General features: G+C 44.8%; 1 protein-coding gene and 2 long non-coding RNA genes across 8 annotated transcripts; 1 reads left to right on the forward strand and 2 right to left on the reverse strand.

Annotated features, from left to right (window-relative positions):
* The first annotated feature begins 2,890 nt into the window (after positions 1-2,890).
* LOC123123357 (glutamate dehydrogenase 1, mitochondrial) lies at positions 2,891-6,549 on the forward strand. 5 transcript variants are annotated; one of them, XM_044543849.1, is made up of 6 exons: positions 2,891-3,306; positions 3,800-4,105; positions 4,264-4,339; positions 4,438-4,574; positions 5,134-5,270; positions 6,419-6,549. In XM_044543849.1, the coding sequence occupies exons 2-5, from the start codon at positions 3,978-3,980 to the stop codon at positions 5,195-5,197; spliced, it is 405 nt and encodes a 134-aa protein (XP_044399784.1). In that variant the 5' UTR covers positions 2,891-3,306; positions 3,800-3,977; the 3' UTR covers positions 5,198-5,270; positions 6,419-6,549. The 5 variants fall into 5 exon arrangements, with proteins under 5 accessions (XP_044399784.1, XP_044399788.1, XP_044399786.1 ...); XM_044543853.1 differs by having other exon boundaries at positions 4,438-4,554; XM_044543851.1 differs by having other exon boundaries at positions 3,901-4,105.
* On the reverse strand, positions 6,033-7,577 carry LOC123123358 (uncharacterized). Its single transcript, XR_006460595.1, has 7 exons — positions 7,371-7,577; positions 7,126-7,228; positions 6,889-7,048; positions 6,728-6,792; positions 6,449-6,657; positions 6,257-6,354; positions 6,033-6,172 (listed from the first exon to the last, which is right to left on the reverse strand). It is a non-coding gene; the product is annotated as an uncharacterized lncRNA (long non-coding RNA).
* A 7,148-nt stretch (positions 7,578-14,725) lies between these two features.
* LOC123125863 (uncharacterized) lies at positions 14,726-17,024 on the reverse strand. 2 transcript variants are annotated; one of them, XR_006461504.1, is made up of 4 exons: positions 16,893-17,024; positions 16,716-16,804; positions 16,369-16,479; positions 14,726-15,692 (listed from the first exon to the last, which is right to left on the reverse strand). It is a non-coding gene; the product is annotated as an uncharacterized lncRNA (long non-coding RNA). The 2 variants fall into 2 exon arrangements; XR_006461503.1 differs by having other exon boundaries at positions 14,727-15,688.
* Between the last annotated feature and the right edge of the window lie 932 nt (positions 17,025-17,956).

Here is a 17,956-nt window from a genome sequence, read left to right on the forward strand (position 1 = left end):
TTCTGATTGCCTCTCCTTAGTACAACGAGTGAACTCTTCATCCATAGACAGGTCTGAAGTGGGTGTAGTAGTGTCAGATATTAAGCGTTTGGTTGCTTGTTTTTCTTCTGTTTCCTTCTGCCATGTCAAGAGGTCGTTGAATGCTGCTGCTCACATACTAGCTAGGGCCTGTGAGTTTGCTAGTTCAAAAGTTGTGTACTATTCTACTCCAGAATGTATCAGGCAAACTCTATGTAATGATGTATACTAATTAATAAAATGCAGCATTCTCTCTCAAAAGAAAAAAGCTAGGGGCGCTCGTCGGTTGGGGAGATAGCAACCACCTGAGCTCCACCGACGATCTGGACAGGGCCACGACAACACATGCATGGGGTGGGGGCGAGCAACCCTCTGGAGCCACGCACTTCTACAGGTAGCAGCCGTGCCCCTTCTCATCCCCTTCACTTTCCCCCTCCTCCTCTCCAATCTAGGATGACCATCTGCGTCACCCCGCTGCACGCGCGCGCGCGCACACACACTCAAAGAAAGTAAGGACATAGAGATAGAAATAGGGGATATTGACGTGGAGAGAGAGCGAGGTTGGCAGTATATGCAATGTTAGTAGCAGCAGCGAACTGTCAAACTGAATGCGCAATATAACGATACGGGATACTGCTCTCCCTCTTACCTCTATCGCATATGAATGCGCAATATGATTTTAGTTTTTTGTTGACCAAACTAGTAGGTAAAGGTGAATTCTGGTGGATGTGACCATCACATTTGTGATTTGTTTACACATTTTCCCACTGAACGCAAGCTCTCTAAGAGTAACTCTAGCAGATATCGTAAAATCATATGCTGTAAAATGGGTTTATGGGGTACACTAAAACGTTTTTTATAATACAGAATAGGTTCGGGCAGAATAAATGCCGCAAAAATGAAAATAGCATGTGGGACCATGTGTCATTGGCCACACCCATTTTTCACAATCGTTCCTCGCCAGGGACCATGTGTCATGGGCCACTAGCATGTGGGACCATGTGGGACCATGTTATGTATAATATGTCTATAGAATCAAAAAATTTATTTATTCGCACCAAATATCTCTCTCTCTCTCCGTGTCTGTGTGTAACAGTATGACTGCAATCAGAGAGAGAACACATGCTTGTCTTGTGGACCTCTATTGAGTAAGGCGAACTTTATTTTTGTGCATCACGAACTCTTTTTGAATATGACCGGCACCTTCGTCGTGGTCACTTTGCGCTTTACCGATAAATGTGTTTGGTATAATATGGCTATAGAATCAAAAATATTATTTATTTGCACCGAAAACTCTCTCTCTCTCTGTGTGTGATGCTACCGGTATGTTACAATCGGAGAGAGAGCATGTACATGTCTTGTGGGTCTCTATTGAGCATGGCAAACTTTTTGTGTGCATCGTGAACTCTTTTTAGTTATTACCGGCAGCTTCGTTGTGGTCATTTGGCGCTTTCCCGATAATTGTGTTATGTATAATATGGCTATAGAATCGAAATTTTTATTTATTTGCACCAAATCTCTCTCTCTCTCTGTGTGTGTGAGATGTATGCGGTAAACGGTATGACTACAATCATAGAGAGAGAACATGTACTTGTTTTGTCTTGTGGGTTTCTCTTGAATAGTGTGAACTTTATTTTTGTGCATAGAACTCTTTTTGAATATGACCGGCACCTTCGTCGTGGTCACTTGCCTCTTTGCCAATAATTGTGTTCTGTATAATATGGCTATAGAATCGAAAATATTATTTATTTGCACCGAAAACTGTGTGTGTGTGTGTGTGTGTGTGTGTGTGTGTGTGTGTGTGTGTGTGTGTGTGTGTGTGTGTGTGTGTGTGTGTGTGTGTGTGTGTGTGTGTGTGTGTGTGTGTGATGCTGCCGGTATGCTACAATCGGAGAGAGAGAGCATGTACATGTCTTGTGGATCTCTATTGAGCAGAGCAAACTTTTTGTGTGCATCGTGAACTCTTTTTAGTTATGATCGGCACCTTCGTTGTGGTCACTTGGCGCTTTTCTCATAATTGTGTTCTGTATAATATAGCTATAGAATTGAAAATTTTATTTATTTGCACCAAAAATCTGTATGTGTGTGTGTGCCCCGCGTGCGCGCGCGCGTGTGTGTGTGATGTATGCGCTAAACGGTATGATTACAATTAAAGAGAGAACATGTGCTTGTCTTGTGGATCTCTATTGAGTAAGGTGAACTTTATTTTTGTGCATCATGAACTCTTCTTGAATATGACCGGCACCTTCTTCGTGTTCACTTGGCGCTTTCCCGATAACTATGTTGTGTGAAATATGACTACAATCAGAGGTGGGTTGTGACGATGCCATTAACGACCGTTTTCCCTGTGCATCACGATTTTTGCCATGTCGGCACTTCGCCATGTCAAAACAAGGTTAAAAAATGGTTCAATGTTTTTCGCCACTGTTAGACATTGCGTTTGCCAGTGTGTGTAACCAAAGTGTAACCGAACTGGTGGTTTTATGGATTTTTTTGCGAATATCATGGATTTAACTCTGATGGTGGTATTGATTGGTAAATTTATTCCTGATCAAATTGATGGATATGGATAGAGTTATGTAAATGTCTGAGGAGAGGCAAATAGATAAAAGGTGCAATAGACGTAGAGAAATGTACATAGGGCGGTGTATTTTGGACGCATATGATTGTACAACTGTTACAGTGATTGGCTATTTTAGGGACCGTTCATCCACTGCGATCAAACGGTAGAGAAATAGGAGTTACAAGGAGTTACGGGACTAAAATTACACGAAATTACAAATAATAGTGGGACCATTACAAAATTATGGTGGGGCTACTTATTATCTAAAAGGGTAAATCCGTCCAATATCAGTAAGCCGATACATGTTATGTTCGCTCCCCTCGTTGCCCTATCTGTTCAAAGCAGCTTGGTAGGATAGGGCGGTGCCACCGATGACTTAGGCGGCGGCGGCGGCTGAGTGGTCGGCGAGGATGGCCGCTCGGGCGAGGAGGCGGAGCCGATGACCCCGGCGGCGGCGGCGGAGGGGTCCCAGGGGCTGGAGGACAAACATCTAATGCGGTCGCGGCTTCTCGCCGTCAAGAGCTAGATCGAGCGCACGGCGGTGGTAACCGTCCAGAGGAAGAGGAAGAGCAACCTGCACCAGTTCGGCGGCCGTAGCCGTCCAAGAGGCAGTTGACCGCCGAGGCATCTCTAGTTCTCATACAGCGCGGGTTTGACGGCCACTCCGGGACCGGTCGTCCCAGCGATAGGTGGAGGAGTTCAGCTAAAGGAGCCGGAGTACAGAGGTATATCTCCCCCTTCTCAATGCTCTTGATTAGAGTCAGTAGGTAGTGATTAGAGTCGGTATGGATTCAGAACCTACGTGCTGTGAAAAACAATTACAATTGGAGATTCAGAGTTCAGACACTGTTCTTCTGATTATGCATTGGACTATAGCCATTTCCCCACAGTGGCTCATCCATTATTGGATAACCACCATGTAGCTTGTTTACTTTAGATGACCCTCTTGCTGATTTCAATTGTTCTCTATACTGAAGCTTCAAAATGGGACTAATCTGTATTGGTGAATGTAAGATTCAGAAAAAGTGAATATCAAGTTGTTGGTGATTGCAAAAATCTGAAAGAAACGACTTTGATTTCTTCTAGTGAATGAAATTGTTGAGGTTGTTGTTGGTTTGTAATCTGAGTAGTTCCCTGCGTGATTCATGCTGCACTTTGGTTTACAAGTCTCATGCTACTGACAAACTTTTACACTTCATACATGCTACTTGACTGCAGCAACAGGCCAAACAACTGATGAACTTGTGACCTCAGTGTTTACACAAGGGAATAAACAACTCACAAGCTGGCTGAGTTTCTTATACATGCATTTCTCCTAGGTGATAGCTGCTGATCGTAGGTATGAAAAAAGATAGCTGCTGTCAAGAACTCCAATGGCATTGACATAGCCAAGTTGATGAAGCACTCGGCAGAGAACCGCGGGATCAAGGGCTCCCACGGAGCCGACGCCGTCGACCCGACCTCGCTGCTCACGGAAGATTGCGACGTGCTCCTCCTGGCAGCTCTGGGAGGAGTGATAAACAAGTAATCTTCTTTTTCCTCATCCCACCTCACCTCATCCTATCTTCTATCAGATTACTGCTCTGAAGCTCAGTTAAAGTATCCTCCTGGCTGTTATTTTTTTCTGTATCTGAAAACATTTTTGTTAATAAAAAGTCCGTTCGATTGTCTTCTTCTCCTAGGGACAATGCTGATGCCATCAAAGCAGAGTACATCATCGAGGCTTCTAACCACCCAACAGACCCCGAGGCCGACGAGGCAAGAACACCAACATTTTGCCACAAAACTAAGCTGCATTTGTTGACACATTTCACACATTGACTGAGAGTAGAGAAATGTACATGTTCGTGGTGCAGATTCTGGCAAAGAAGGGCATGCTGATCCTACCGGACATCCTGGCCAACTCCGGCGGAGTGGTGAGCTACTTCGAGTGGGTGCAGAACATCCAGGGGTTCATGTGGGACGAGGAGAAGGTGAATCGGGAGCTCAAGACGTACATGACCCGTGCCTCAAACATAGTTCTGATTATTTAGCCAGTGTATGGGGCCGTATAGAAGGGACAATAATTATGTATAGTATATCTTCGAAAACCAGAATTGGCTCAATTTGAAAGAATACCTGCTTTATATGAATTTCTTGCCCGCTTTGCACGCATGGCTACAAGTGCATTACCATGCCTCAGCCATAATCATCCTTGACAAATATGGTAGTCACCTTTAGTATGGAACAGAAGAAGCATGCACAACCTATTTTGCCAATGAGCAAGTTTAGCATCTGTTTGTACATTGCTGATCTTATGCTGGTTCTTATTGTTGTCCTAGCTGTTTAGTTAGTAAGCTGAACTCCTTTAGAGTAAAGCTAGCTGGGACATCTGTTTCAGTATTGTTACCCAACAGAGTTGGGGGCAGATTTATTACTTGGAAATTTGTTAGCTCCATGTATTGCATTAGTCTCGATGCAACACAAGCTGCAATGTACCAACTCTTGTTGACATGTCTTTATCAAAAATGGTACATGGTATTCCTGATACTATTATTTCTTATATTCTGCAGGAGAGGTTGGCATTTGACAATACGATTGTGTGTGTGCGTTGACAGATGCTGCTGTAGCCTGTAGTTTTTCTTGTGGAGTCGACCATAGTAATCCATCAAACTAGCTGAATTATTGATTCTGTTCCTTTTGTTGGGAGGTAATAATCTCACACTCAACTCGTGATTAGTAGTGTAACCATGATATTTACATCATTGCTCATTACCCTGTGTCAGCCACGATATGTACATGCTATAGTTTTTCTTCCTTAAATGGTTATAAACATTCTTTTCTTTCACAAAAAATGTTTCTCTCATTACCCTGTGTCAGCCATAATCATCGCCGACTTAAACCAGAACTATATAATTAGGCAGTGTTTGGCGCCGTATAGAATGGGGAGCATGCATTTGTAAGTAGTTACTTCTGGTACTGTTTTAAAAATCAGGATTCTCTGATGCAGATAGGTTCGGATCAGTTGGTGCAAATGATAGAAGTCAAACATGCAGCTCATTACCTGGTTTAAAACCTATGAGAAGTCAGGCCAAACTATGCCCCTGACAAGAGACCATTAATGCAGCACATATGTATCATCACTTATTATGACAAGTGGCACAATAGCAACACAAGCGTGTGGTGTTTGGATGGACACTAAGTGTCACACATTTGGATGGACAGTAAGTATCACACATTCGCAGTGCAAAACATAATAGTAGAAATTATATGCAAAAACATCAGAACATAAGTGTAGTCTTTAATTCAAAGAACATGCTACGAAGAACAATCATGTGGAACTGCCCATTCATGGCTGTACGAATGGGCTAGACACCACGCTTGATAGTCTGCGATTGCGTCCATTAACCTCACTTGTTTAGCGATAGTCTTGGTGTCAAATTGTTGTTTGACTGGATTACTAGGAGGGGCATTCTTCCTCGGGTGTCCACGTTTACGCTTTGGGGCACCAGATGTGTCTGGTTTGTTTGTAACATCAGGGTTGATGATGATCGTGACGTCGTCATCTGCACCTTTTCGTTCTTCTGGAATGCTTGCTTCGTACTCGTCCGTCTATAGAGGAAATAGTGGTGTGTTACATGCAATCATGAAAGGTAGGAACTACATGACATGAAATGCTAGTTGTGTAGAACTTACCGTTATAGGATTCTTGTATGATTTTTTTTCCGAAGCTTGTAGCAATCTGAACGCAGCAGGCTTGAAAATATTTTCCAGCTGAAAATATTTGTTTGTGCCTGAATTAGATAGCGACGCATAACTGTGATGTAAAGTTGAAGTTAATTAAGTATTGTTGTGTAGGTGAGGAATCATATAGCTGGATATACATACCCGTCCTCTGTTGTGGTATGTTAGTATAGCAAGTGGTTTTCCACTGGCTAGCAGCACCAACATAATACGCCGGGCCCTCCAAGACCAGTTTTATTGCAGACGACCTTTTGGTGGTCAGGATCTAATCTGTCGATCATGTCCGCGAACCTTGAAGGTGAGCACGATAACCTCATATTTGCATGTTTCACACTGAGTTCCTCCAAAAAAGCCTGAAATATGTGTAATGGGTAAAAGAACTATGTGTTTTCAAAGATTTTAACCTAACTGGGATTAACATACCTGATTGGTTACGTCTGGTAGTGGTAATTCTGTGTCAGCATAACTATTGGACGAACTAGCCATTCCTGGAAAATATGCACAAAGATAGACTGGATCAATTCATTCGAATGCAGATTGTGATGGTTTCTTTGTGACTGTTGACTAAGATCAGGCGTTCTCACCGTCTTGCGAATGGGTGGATGAAGAGGAAGCAGTACCGTTGTATCGCACAGGCTAGGTGGGTGGTGGCACAGGCCAAGCGGCGGCGAGTCAGGCCCTGTTGACGTACGGTTGTTGCTGGGCGCTCCGATTTTTATTGTCCAGCTGTGCTAATTCATGTACCTGCGGGCGGTACCCAGGACGCCAAATAAATGAACATTCCAACATAATCATGTACGAGCCTGTTTAAACAAACTTACCGATATTCTTGGTTTTTATTTCTATATGCTGGCGCGAGTCGTTGCAAGATGGCATGGCTGAGAGAGTTAGCGCCGGTGACGAGCAGAGAGGCGGATCACGATGCTGTGGACGGAGCAAAATTCAGATAAAAACCCATAAGATCTCATGATGGGTTCATGCAGAGAATAAGCGGAACCCATTCTTTCGTTTGAAATCATCTCATGCGTTGCCTTAGTTCTAACTGATGATGAGCCGGCATTCTCACCTTAAATCCAACGTGTGGACGAAGAACAAGCAGTGACGTCGTATTCCGCAGGGCAGATGGGCGGTCGGCGGCAGCTCCATTCCTGTGGGTGAGGACGGCGGCTCCGATACAGCCGGTGAACAGGTCGGCGGCGTTCGATGGGACTGGCCTCGGAGGAGAAGGTCGCGTGTGAATCGGAGGTGATCAGAGGTTGTTGCACATAATGGGGGAGGTGGGAGCGGAGCATGAGAATATTTGGGAAGGGGCGATAGATACGCGCATGATATAAGATTGATTGCTCCTTTAAAATCGGAAAGATTGATTGACGAAACACCAAATTTTCTGGCACGTCTGTTTCTCGCCTGCGCGCGGGCTTTGGCCAAAATAATTGTCTGGTAACTTTTTTTTCATGGTAATACGTGTCTCATTTATATAGAATAAAGATCAAGTTACAAGGCACGTAAGCACCAACCATACATGATTGAAAAGATAGGAAAATCCTATGCAAAATACCAGCGCCTGTCACTTTCCTTCGACACCACCGAAGCGGCCATCAAAGGGTAAAAAGACAGATCACCTCTTCGCCCAAGCTCGACGCGGCTCCATCGCTGATCAGCAGCTTTACGGACCTTCAAAGTAGTTGGCCAAAAGCAAAACCATAGCCGTTGAAAGAATCAGACCGGGGCAACATGTCCCCGGATACGCCATCGAACTTCAGAACTGACACCCTCGCATGACGACGACGTCGGAGAAGGAAACCAGAACTGACCGCCTTCGACCACAGACCCAACACAAGATACTCCATCTTCAGCTGTCACTTGCGTAGACAACCGCCTGCGCGTACTCCTGAACGGCAAAACCTCCCTGCTCCACCATGACGTCGGAGACAACGCCACAACAACGGGGACAGAGCAGAAGGAGAGACACACCTGATGGAGTCGCCGCCGCCGCCTCGTCAACACCATCCATGAACCCTAACGCTGTCGATCTGAGGGATCGACAGAGACACGATGCCATCAACTCCGAGACGCCGCCATGAAGGACACCGCCGGTGTGGGAGTGGGGTTGAGGCAGATTTATTCGTCCGGGCGCCGCTCCCACCACCCCAATGACGCACCACGACCTAAAAATCCAAAACCTAACTACAGAGCGGAGGAACGGGGTCCCCTCTCCCTCCTGCTGCCGGAACAGCGGCCGAAGGGAGAGGGGGCCAGCGCACCGGCCGGTGGAGATCGGAGGAAAAGAGTCGCCTCGCCCTAGTCGCCTGGTGGCGGCGGCGGCGGCTAGGGTAGGAAAGCAGATGGGTTTAACTGCTATCACCCCAAAACACTCATCACTCAATTGTCTGGTAACTTCCAACTTTATCTTACTGGGCCCATGACCCTTTCGTTAATCTACAAGATACGTACGTGTTCAAATATTTATAACACTCGTATGATCAGAATTGACATTTCGTTCCAAACTAGTGAAGAACAAAATGGTACGCTTAGGAAAAAATTGGTTACCACCCGCATGGATCCGCCAATAGCACTTCAATTACTCCTCGTTTGTACCCGTGATGCTGAGCCCGAACAAGTAAGACCGGTCGTTGTGGGCCATCCGCTACAGGTAGTACTACGATCATGGCTCTTTACGTCTAGTACCATGGGTCATCCGGATACATCACTACCACCATGAGTCGTCTGATACTACCAGTAGCACTATCGATCCTCGGATCCCTTTTAGCACAATGGGTCATCAGGAAATGCTAACACCACGAGCAGTCCCCAACGAGTTAAGACGGATTCTCATGACAACAGTTGGCTATCAACACTATGTGTATTCCGAACCCAAAACTATGTTCACATGGTGCCCAGCTGGGCGGTCCCGCCAATAGCACTTCAAGTGCTCCTCGTCTCGACCCCGACTTACCGGTAGTTATCGGTGATTCGGACTTGGACTATCCGTAATGCTGAGTTCGAATGAGTAAGGCCGGTCGTTGTGGGCCATCCGCTATAGGTAGTACTACGATCATGGCTTTTTACGTCTAGTACTACGGGTCATCTAGTACCGAGACCCTGATTAGTGATACATGACGTGTGATGCCTGTACTAGTAGTTTGGCTCCTCTTATGATCATAGTGGGTCCGAACGACTAAGATCGGTACTAGTGGGCCCCGACGAGTATGATCATGCGGACGCATCAGTAGCACCATGTGTCCTCTAATTTTACTACTACCACCAGTATGGGTAGTCCGAACCCAAAACTACATTGACATCGCGACGACCAGGTGGGCTGTCCCACTACAATTTCAAGCTTTAGAGCTGAATTATTGTCCCAAGTAGTGTTTACATTATTTTCGAACCAACAATCACTTCATTCAAGTGACAATTGTGAGACTATGTTTACAATAATAGGCTTTCAACTTTGAGTTATTGCTCAATTTTTAGATGAAAGGTTCCTTTGATGCCCGCACAATAAATTGTGGCTTTTACTATTTTTGTATTGCATATGCCGCACTAGTCCAAACAAGTGTTATGTTCATAACGTCAATTAAACGACCAGTTTTACTAAGAATGTCACTACATTTTGGATTTCCTTTCCTTTAGCTATTTATACAGGAACGGATGAATCAAGTTTCTACCAAAACAGAACTATAGAATCAGTTCTTCTAGTTAAGCATTGGGGAGCTGATAGGATGCAAATTTGCGCAGGCACATTTCATGAGACAAGCAAAGAGTATTAGCTAACATTTTGGGTACAATTTGTCAAAATGCATATTTTCCATCATATAGTTGTACATGTACCTGGGTATAACCAATCAGATAGCACATTGGTTGAATCAGTTTCAGAGTTCAGGGTCAGTACATGACAAGCCAGTACTGAAATGATCACCTATCAACAAGCTTAGGATAGGCCCAAACATGTAGTCTCCAGTGCTCCTTCTGTACAAGCATTTCAGGCGACAACAATGTTCGTTGGCATAAAAAATGAGCAGGAGGACTCGACCAACTCCATTTGAAATAGTGCTACATAAGGGCACGCTAACTGAAACTGATTTTCAGCAATGGTGAACAACAAGACCAATTCCACAAATAATGTACAGAAGTAGTAGAGCAAGCACAACACAATGTCACTAATAAACATATAAATGGGAGCCTTCTTCATAGAATGCAGACCTTGGTCGCAATCAGTCATGATACATATGATAGGGTACGTACTCTGATTACATAGCATCCTAATTAATCCATCACACTCTACAAGTTTTTTTTGCGGGTACACTCTACAAGTTATAACAAAGATAGTTACTGGAATTGCAAGTAAGGAAATGCATCTGTCTTCTCTTCCTTGCTGAAGCCTTTGTCCATTCAAAAGCTCCCACATATCCTTTTTCTTCACATGGCAACCCTGTTTCAGAGAAAGCAGAGGAGGTTCAGGATAGCGGCACACAAATTTCCTTGCTGGAACCTGAACATTACATAGCAGGTTCACAAATTTACTACTCGTATTGTGGCACACAACTCCAAAACAGCAGCTTCGTAAGCTCATGATTTAGATGCTGTGTAAATTAAGCATGACAGGTCAATTCTGAACTACATATGGCAATCTCACTTTTAGGAAAGGAGGATCATCATACACATATATAGCTCACTTCATCTGGGGCAGGGGCTATGGGAGAGGATTTCACTTGAAACGGAAGCAATATATACCTGACTGATGTGAAGCGTTGTCCCAGATGTATTCACAAGAGTCTAGAAGATGTGCTCAACCAACCGTCACAAAAACAAATAAATTATTATTCGCCTAAGTTGGTACAAGGAATGTACAGGTGCCAAAATCTCATCACACCAGCTAAAAGATGACAAAAAAGTCTTGTTAAGATATGTCAAAAATTATTCACTGGAGAGAGGAAGAGTTGAATGTAACATAATCGGAGGGATAAACTTGATCTGAATATGTCAAATGTGACTATGAAATTCTTTCTTAAGTCTGGCATACATAAACAGAACATCGAAAGCTTTTCAAATCAACATTGCAGAAAACTGAAAACAACTGCGAAATTTCACAATACCTATGTATCATATGTGCAAACCCGTGCAGTAGGAATACTTAAGCCGCAGCTCAAATGAGGTCGGCCAGATAGATCCTGCATACAAGGGGATAAGGAATGAACAACAAGCAGGTATTCTCAACACAGTAAAACTCAATTGTTTAGTACAGATTTACATATTCACTGCATTACGGAAGAACAAGCATGTAAGCCAAGATATGAAGTTAAATAATTGCAGCTCTCTCACTACCATTCAAGTCTTCATTTTGTCTGAGATAGATGAGTCTGAAAAACAACTTTTTTTCAAAAAATTGACAGCAGCTCTGTCATTTCCATTAGAGAAGAAGAGAATATTGTCTCAAGCTAACTATTCGAAAAATTGACAGGAGCTTCATCATTTTTATTGCTAGGTTCGTAGTAAGACTTAACATTGCTGCCTGTGCAAAATTAACTAGATGTATGGTTGTTTGAGTTATACATGTTTCTACTTACAAGGTTATATATGAAAACAGAACTAAATAGACATTTTAAATATATTTCAGTCATAATATGACCATTTCCTGCAACTGTAACTATGAAATCCAAATTTCCTTGGTTCAGTTTTAGTAAATGTCTGATCTTTAACTTGCAGATTCAACGGTACTGTAACCAAGGACATGACCGAAGCCAAACAAACACTAGGCTTTGCCTACTGATGTCCGATGTGCAAAACAAAAACAAACTAAATACAGATTCAGCTCCCATCATCCTGAACTACTCTGACTAAGCCCATGGCCCTCATCCAGATCATTTCCTTAATCCTACAAACAATGGTAGCCACCCTCTGGTACTCATGCCTGCATATCATAACAGCAGATGCTTCACTGCAGGAAAGCATGTGGTAATTGCCTAACTGCAGAACCAGGAAAATTTGGGGGGGGGGGGGGGGGGGGGGGATTTGGTGCCTTCTTCACATGAATATTGCACTGAATAAATTGTGAACAGCAATATCTAGTTGCTTTTTACTTCATGATTGTTGCACTAACGAGACTGACTAAATATGAGCTGGCTCAAAGCCTAGGTTGCATACCAATTGTCTACAGTTTAAATTTGCAGCTAAAGGAAGGAACACCATCCTGGAAGAAAATTATACTCCCATTTGCAAAACAACCAGCTAGACAAAGACGCAAAATAATTAGAGAAGCCAGCAAAATGTTTAGTTAGTACAGTATCATTTTCGCCTTGAGTGCAGCTGACGTTACATTCAACTGAAGATAAGGTATTACAGGCTTTTGCCTTCTAACCGTGGAATTAACAACAGTTTTCTCAATCTAGTGTGATGGGAAGGTAATGGGAGGGGGTCAGGGAAGTGTGTGGAGGAAGGCAGGAATGGTGGCTACCTGCCTACGGACTGGTCCGCGGCGTTGCTCGGCATGACCGGATGCTCGACGGAGGGATGCGCTGCAGGGGGCGGTGGGGCAGAGGAGGCTTCGGCGGGCTCGGCACGCCGCGCCTGATGGCATGCAGTTCCTGCGGCTCCTGGCGGCAATCCGGCGGGATCCCTTGATTGCGGCGGCGGCGAGGTCCGGTGGGATCCCTTGTTTGCGGCGGCGGCTTTGGACGGGAACTGGATTAGGGGAGGTGCGAGAAAAAGCATAGGCGGCTGCGGCCGTGTGACGGTCTGAGGCAGCGGCGGCACGACCGACAGGAGGGACGCCGTCGTCGCCACGGTCGAGGGGAGGGTCGGCGGCGGCGGCTGTGCGAGGGGATTGAGGAGGTTAATAAACTGACAACGACGAAGGCTGTGCGAGGGATTGACTAGCGACTGGATTGACCTGCTAATTTACTACTCTACCCTTTTCACACATAAAAAAACCTTTAAATGATTTTTTGATCCAACGGTTAGAAAAAATCAGAGGCGGAGTTACATGAAATTACAGAGTCGTAACTCGTCAATCACCGTAAAAGAGCTCATACGATTGGGGCAGGCAGCGATAAATTGCTCAGTCTGTGTATATGGATGTCAATTGGCGATAAAAGCATTATACCGAACAAAAAAATTAAAAATAAACTATTGGGATGGCAATGTGTTGTGCTTGTTGCACATCCCCATACAACTAGACCAAGTTGCTAATTAATTTGTGTATTCTTTTGGATTCAGCTCGGTGAGAAAAAATGTTTGGATTAGATTTTTATGCATTGAAAATGGGTGTACCCAGGTGACAATCTTTTTTTTAGATGTACTCAGGCAACAATCAATTTGTATACAATTGCAAAAATGTTCCTTTTCCCATCACATACATGCCATGCCTGATGTGCTTTGTGCCATTTCGTTTTATGCTTCCACATCTGTGTTCTACCCATGTCTTTTTCACAGTTACGGCTAGCCCATCCCCACCACCAGAGAAAAATCATATACAGGCATGTGTAGCGCTGGACCACAGGTGTGAAGGTCAAATTTGAAAACCGTCTCAAGAATTAAAAGGCGGACTATATTAGGCATGGGTACAGCGGAAAATATGAAGGAGAACCTGGGTACCAGCGCACCCTATATGCAAAAAAATATTAGTAATTCAAAAAAATTCTAAAAATTCTAAATCTTTTTTGGTATTAAACATGATCAAGTATTGTAGTCGTATAAAAAAGATTCGTCAGAGAATGACTTTCGTTGCATCCTGGGTCGAAGATTCGGCAAAAAACGCTATATACAAGTACTATACACGCTATATTGTCGTCATAAACTTGTCTTTTTTGCCGTGAAGTCAATATGAATCATTTCTTGTCCAAACCTTTTATACGAGTATAATACCTGATCATGTTTGATTCCAAAAAAGATTTGAAATTTTTTGAACTTTTTTTGAATTACTAATTTTTTTTCCGTATATAAGGTGCGCGGGTACCCGAGAGCACCAAGTCCGCGTCCTGGGTACAGCCTTTCAATGACATTTCAGGCCAACAGGCTAGTGCCCGTTTTGGCTAAGGCCGGCTAGGTACATGACACTGAGAAACCTGTTGATACGCTGCAATGTATTGACTGCCTAACTTGCTACAGTACCTATTAGTATGGCTATGACATGCTTGCGCGAATCCTTGAAGAAGAGGTCCATCGACTGCTGTGTATATGGTAGCGTACGGTACTGCGTTTTCTATCGTGGCCCTACATGTCGTTCGTCAGTTTGCTCGACCGGCGCCAATATGCTTGCTAAATGTGACCGAATTGTTGTGGTGTATCTCTCAATGTGACCGAGGGTTATAAGGTTTATGGTATAAAAGTTGGCTAGTCCAATAAAAAGAGTGCATGCATACAATTGTGTAAGGTTTGGGTAATGGCAAAATAAGGGTTATCATGTCATTATAGGGGATACAAGACCACCATGAGGGGTATAAGTTGCACATTTCACTTACAATCGTCCATTCATAATTGTTGTTTCTCTCATGCCAACTACATGAGCATATATTTTGTGCGAGATTAACCACGTAAGTGTTGGCGATTAAATCCTAATCCGTCTATCTCTAGACACACACAGAGAGATACCTAAAAGACTTTCACCCCGCTTTATATATAAAGCAATACATGGTGAATTCTCTTACAAAGCAGCTCAAAAGAAAGCAAGAGAAACAGAAGAATTTGTTGGAACCGCAGCCCTCTAGCTACCTCTTCTCTCACTCGAACGGAGGTGGAAGAAGAAGAACAGTGGACACAAGATTTTCCGGCCGGCGCACGAACGCCGCCACGGGCGTACGAACGTCCCAATCCTTTTCTTCCTTACAGTGGCTACATGGCTACACACGGCTCACACCGGGACCTCCGGTTGATCAGTACATGGGGTATTTATACACAGGGCGCACACACACGACCCTCCCGCCCCACCGGCCACTAACTCCACGCACACACACACACGCACTGAGCTAGCTACATGCACGAGCAACAACCACCATGCACTCACCTCACGTAACAACCTGGACGCACTAATCACTGACCTTATCTTCTACTGGAAACTCTCTAACAGCCACACACAACTTGACCAAGCTACTAACCAACAATCATGCATGGCCCGGCTAACAAACTTATGCATGTCAAGATTATGTCTAACAGAATTCACACCCTACCACAAAGCACCCTAGACTACTAACAAGGGGGTAGACTTGCCACCAAGGGAAATCGAGAGTCTCATTCCGCCGCTCATACCAAGTTGACACCGAATAGGGCCCCTGCCGCTTCTGGTTCAAGGAAACAAGCATTGCACGGGTACATGACCTTGTAGTCGACGGCGATCATGGGCTTGTTAGCAGGGCCAGGGATGACCTTGAAGGGCCACAACTTCATGTCCTGCCTAATTGAAAACTGGAATTCAGAAGCCTAAAAACCATGGAAGCAAAGCATATACAGAAATTGTTAAACATGCAGATAGATTCAGTGATCTGTTCTATAATAGATGTGGAAGATTACTGTTTGAAAATGCTGCCACTGTTGGCATGTTCCAATTCAGTCTATAAATTTGGGGAGTGCATGACTTAATTCTATAATATAAAAAATGTGCAGATATATTAGTACACAGTAGCGCTGCCACTGTTGGTATTTATAATCCCCTCTAGATCACAGCACAATTCTGTTAAAAAATCCTAGAGAATCAAAATAGTATCTGGTGAAGGAATAAAAGGCAAACAATAGGTATGTACTACTAATTAACTAGACTGAATTGGAATGTCTGTACATATGACTATGACTGAATCTGAAACTGAAACATGCTCAAACAGTAGGTATGTACTAATTAACTAGACTGAATTGGAATGTCTGTACATATGACTATGACTGAATCTGAAACTGAAACGTGCTCTCTGTTGAATCTGAAACTGCACATGCTCTCTGCAAATTTCACATATGGCACACTTGACAAAGAATTCAGCAAAAATATGAGCTGTTGCACTTTGAGGCCTGCTGCTACAAGCTAGTATTGATTTCTGAATTTGTACGACAACACAAGATGAGCAAAGAGGAAGAGGATGGACCTGAACTGCTGCTGATGTGATGGAGCTCCTCCTCTTCCTCCTCCTCCTCCTCCTAGGCGAGGACGACGGCTGCAATTGCTCAGCTTGTTCCCTCCAAATCGCTTGTCACTGCTATACAGCAAGGATACACATACAAGTTTGAGATCATTGTTTATCTCCACACGGCTCTACTTGAGTGAGAAACAATCTACGTACTCCACATATATATATACTCTGCTCAAATCCAATGAGTGAAAACGCTAGGGCAAAATTACTCCCTCCTAAATTAATGAGTGAAACAAGACGGTGAACAAGAACAAATACATGGTCTGTAGATTAGCCGAGGTGAGATGGGGATGAGGTGCTACCTGTTGCTGCTGCTGAACCAGTGGAGGAGAGGAAGCAGAATGGTGACCACGAGAGTGGAAGAGTAACCACACGTCGTGCACCAGCGCGCCTGCCAAATCGAATAAAAAAGAATGAACAACGTCAGCCTTACAAACAAAATCAAAACGAACGAACAGAGGCGGAGAGGGGGAAGAGACCACGTCGTGCGCCTGCTTGGTCTGCCGGCGCGTGGCTGCGGGAGCCGTGGCGGATCTGGACCTGCTTGAGATGGTGGGTAGGTCGGAGCCCGGGTGGGGAGACGGTAATGGTCAAGGAGAGGTCGCCGGCGGCTGTGCCTTGAAAGGGACGGCGCACCCAGATGGTGTTAAGTAAATAGGCAATTTCTCGATTAAATTAATCCATGAATAGATCACTAGCATGGCATTGACACAAATAAACGCATACCGATACTCAGTCAAGCAAGCACATACTACGCTAATTGCAGAAAGATCTACATATAACGCTAGTATGGCTAAAACAGAAAACGGTAGGAGCGGAATAAACGAGTTATACCGTCCAGTAGGCCATGCAGAGGCCGCGGCTTTGGTGGCAGCAACGGCGTCCTCGGCGGCCTTCTTGTCGGCTTCAGCTTTCTCGGCAGCAGTACGTTCGTCATCGGTGGACATGGTGATGATGAAGGCGACGCAGACGTAGAGGAAGTAGACGATCGGAAGCGAGCAGTCGCGTAATCGCTGCCAATAAACCTATTCGCCCCTCACCCCGTACAGGAACCAGAAGGGCGTGGTTTCGGAGACCTGCTCTCCCGTCGACCGTGTACGCGGCGGACGGGATGGAGTCACCGGAGGCAGCAGCAGCAAAGGAACGACGGTGGGCGTGCGCGTGGAGCAGATGTGATATGTTCGTGGCGCTAGGGTTAGGGGAACCGCACACATATATAGGCGCAGCCGTGAGGAGAGACGTGGGCTCGACCCACGTCGAGTCCGTGACAGCCCACGATCCGACATCTCAGATCGTGGCCCAGCTGTCACTAGTAGGAAAAGGGGCTTTTACCCCAGTTTGTAAGGGCCTTTTGTCCCGGTTTTCGAACCGGGACTAAAGGGTCGTTACTAAAGCCCTAACCCTTTAGTCCCGGTTCTTACACGAACCGGGACAGAAGGTCCTCCACGTGGCCGCTGCTGCCAGCCCATGCATGGGGGCCTTTGGTCCCGGTTGGTGCCACCAACCGGGACCAATAGGCAGGGCCTTTTTTCCCGGTTGGTGC

The sequence above is a fragment of the Triticum aestivum genome, chromosome 5D (genome assembly GCF_018294505.1).
Source record: "Triticum aestivum cultivar Chinese Spring chromosome 5D, IWGSC CS RefSeq v2.1, whole genome shotgun sequence".
In the NCBI taxonomy this organism is placed as follows: Eukaryota; Viridiplantae; Streptophyta; class Magnoliopsida; order Poales; family Poaceae; genus Triticum; species Triticum aestivum.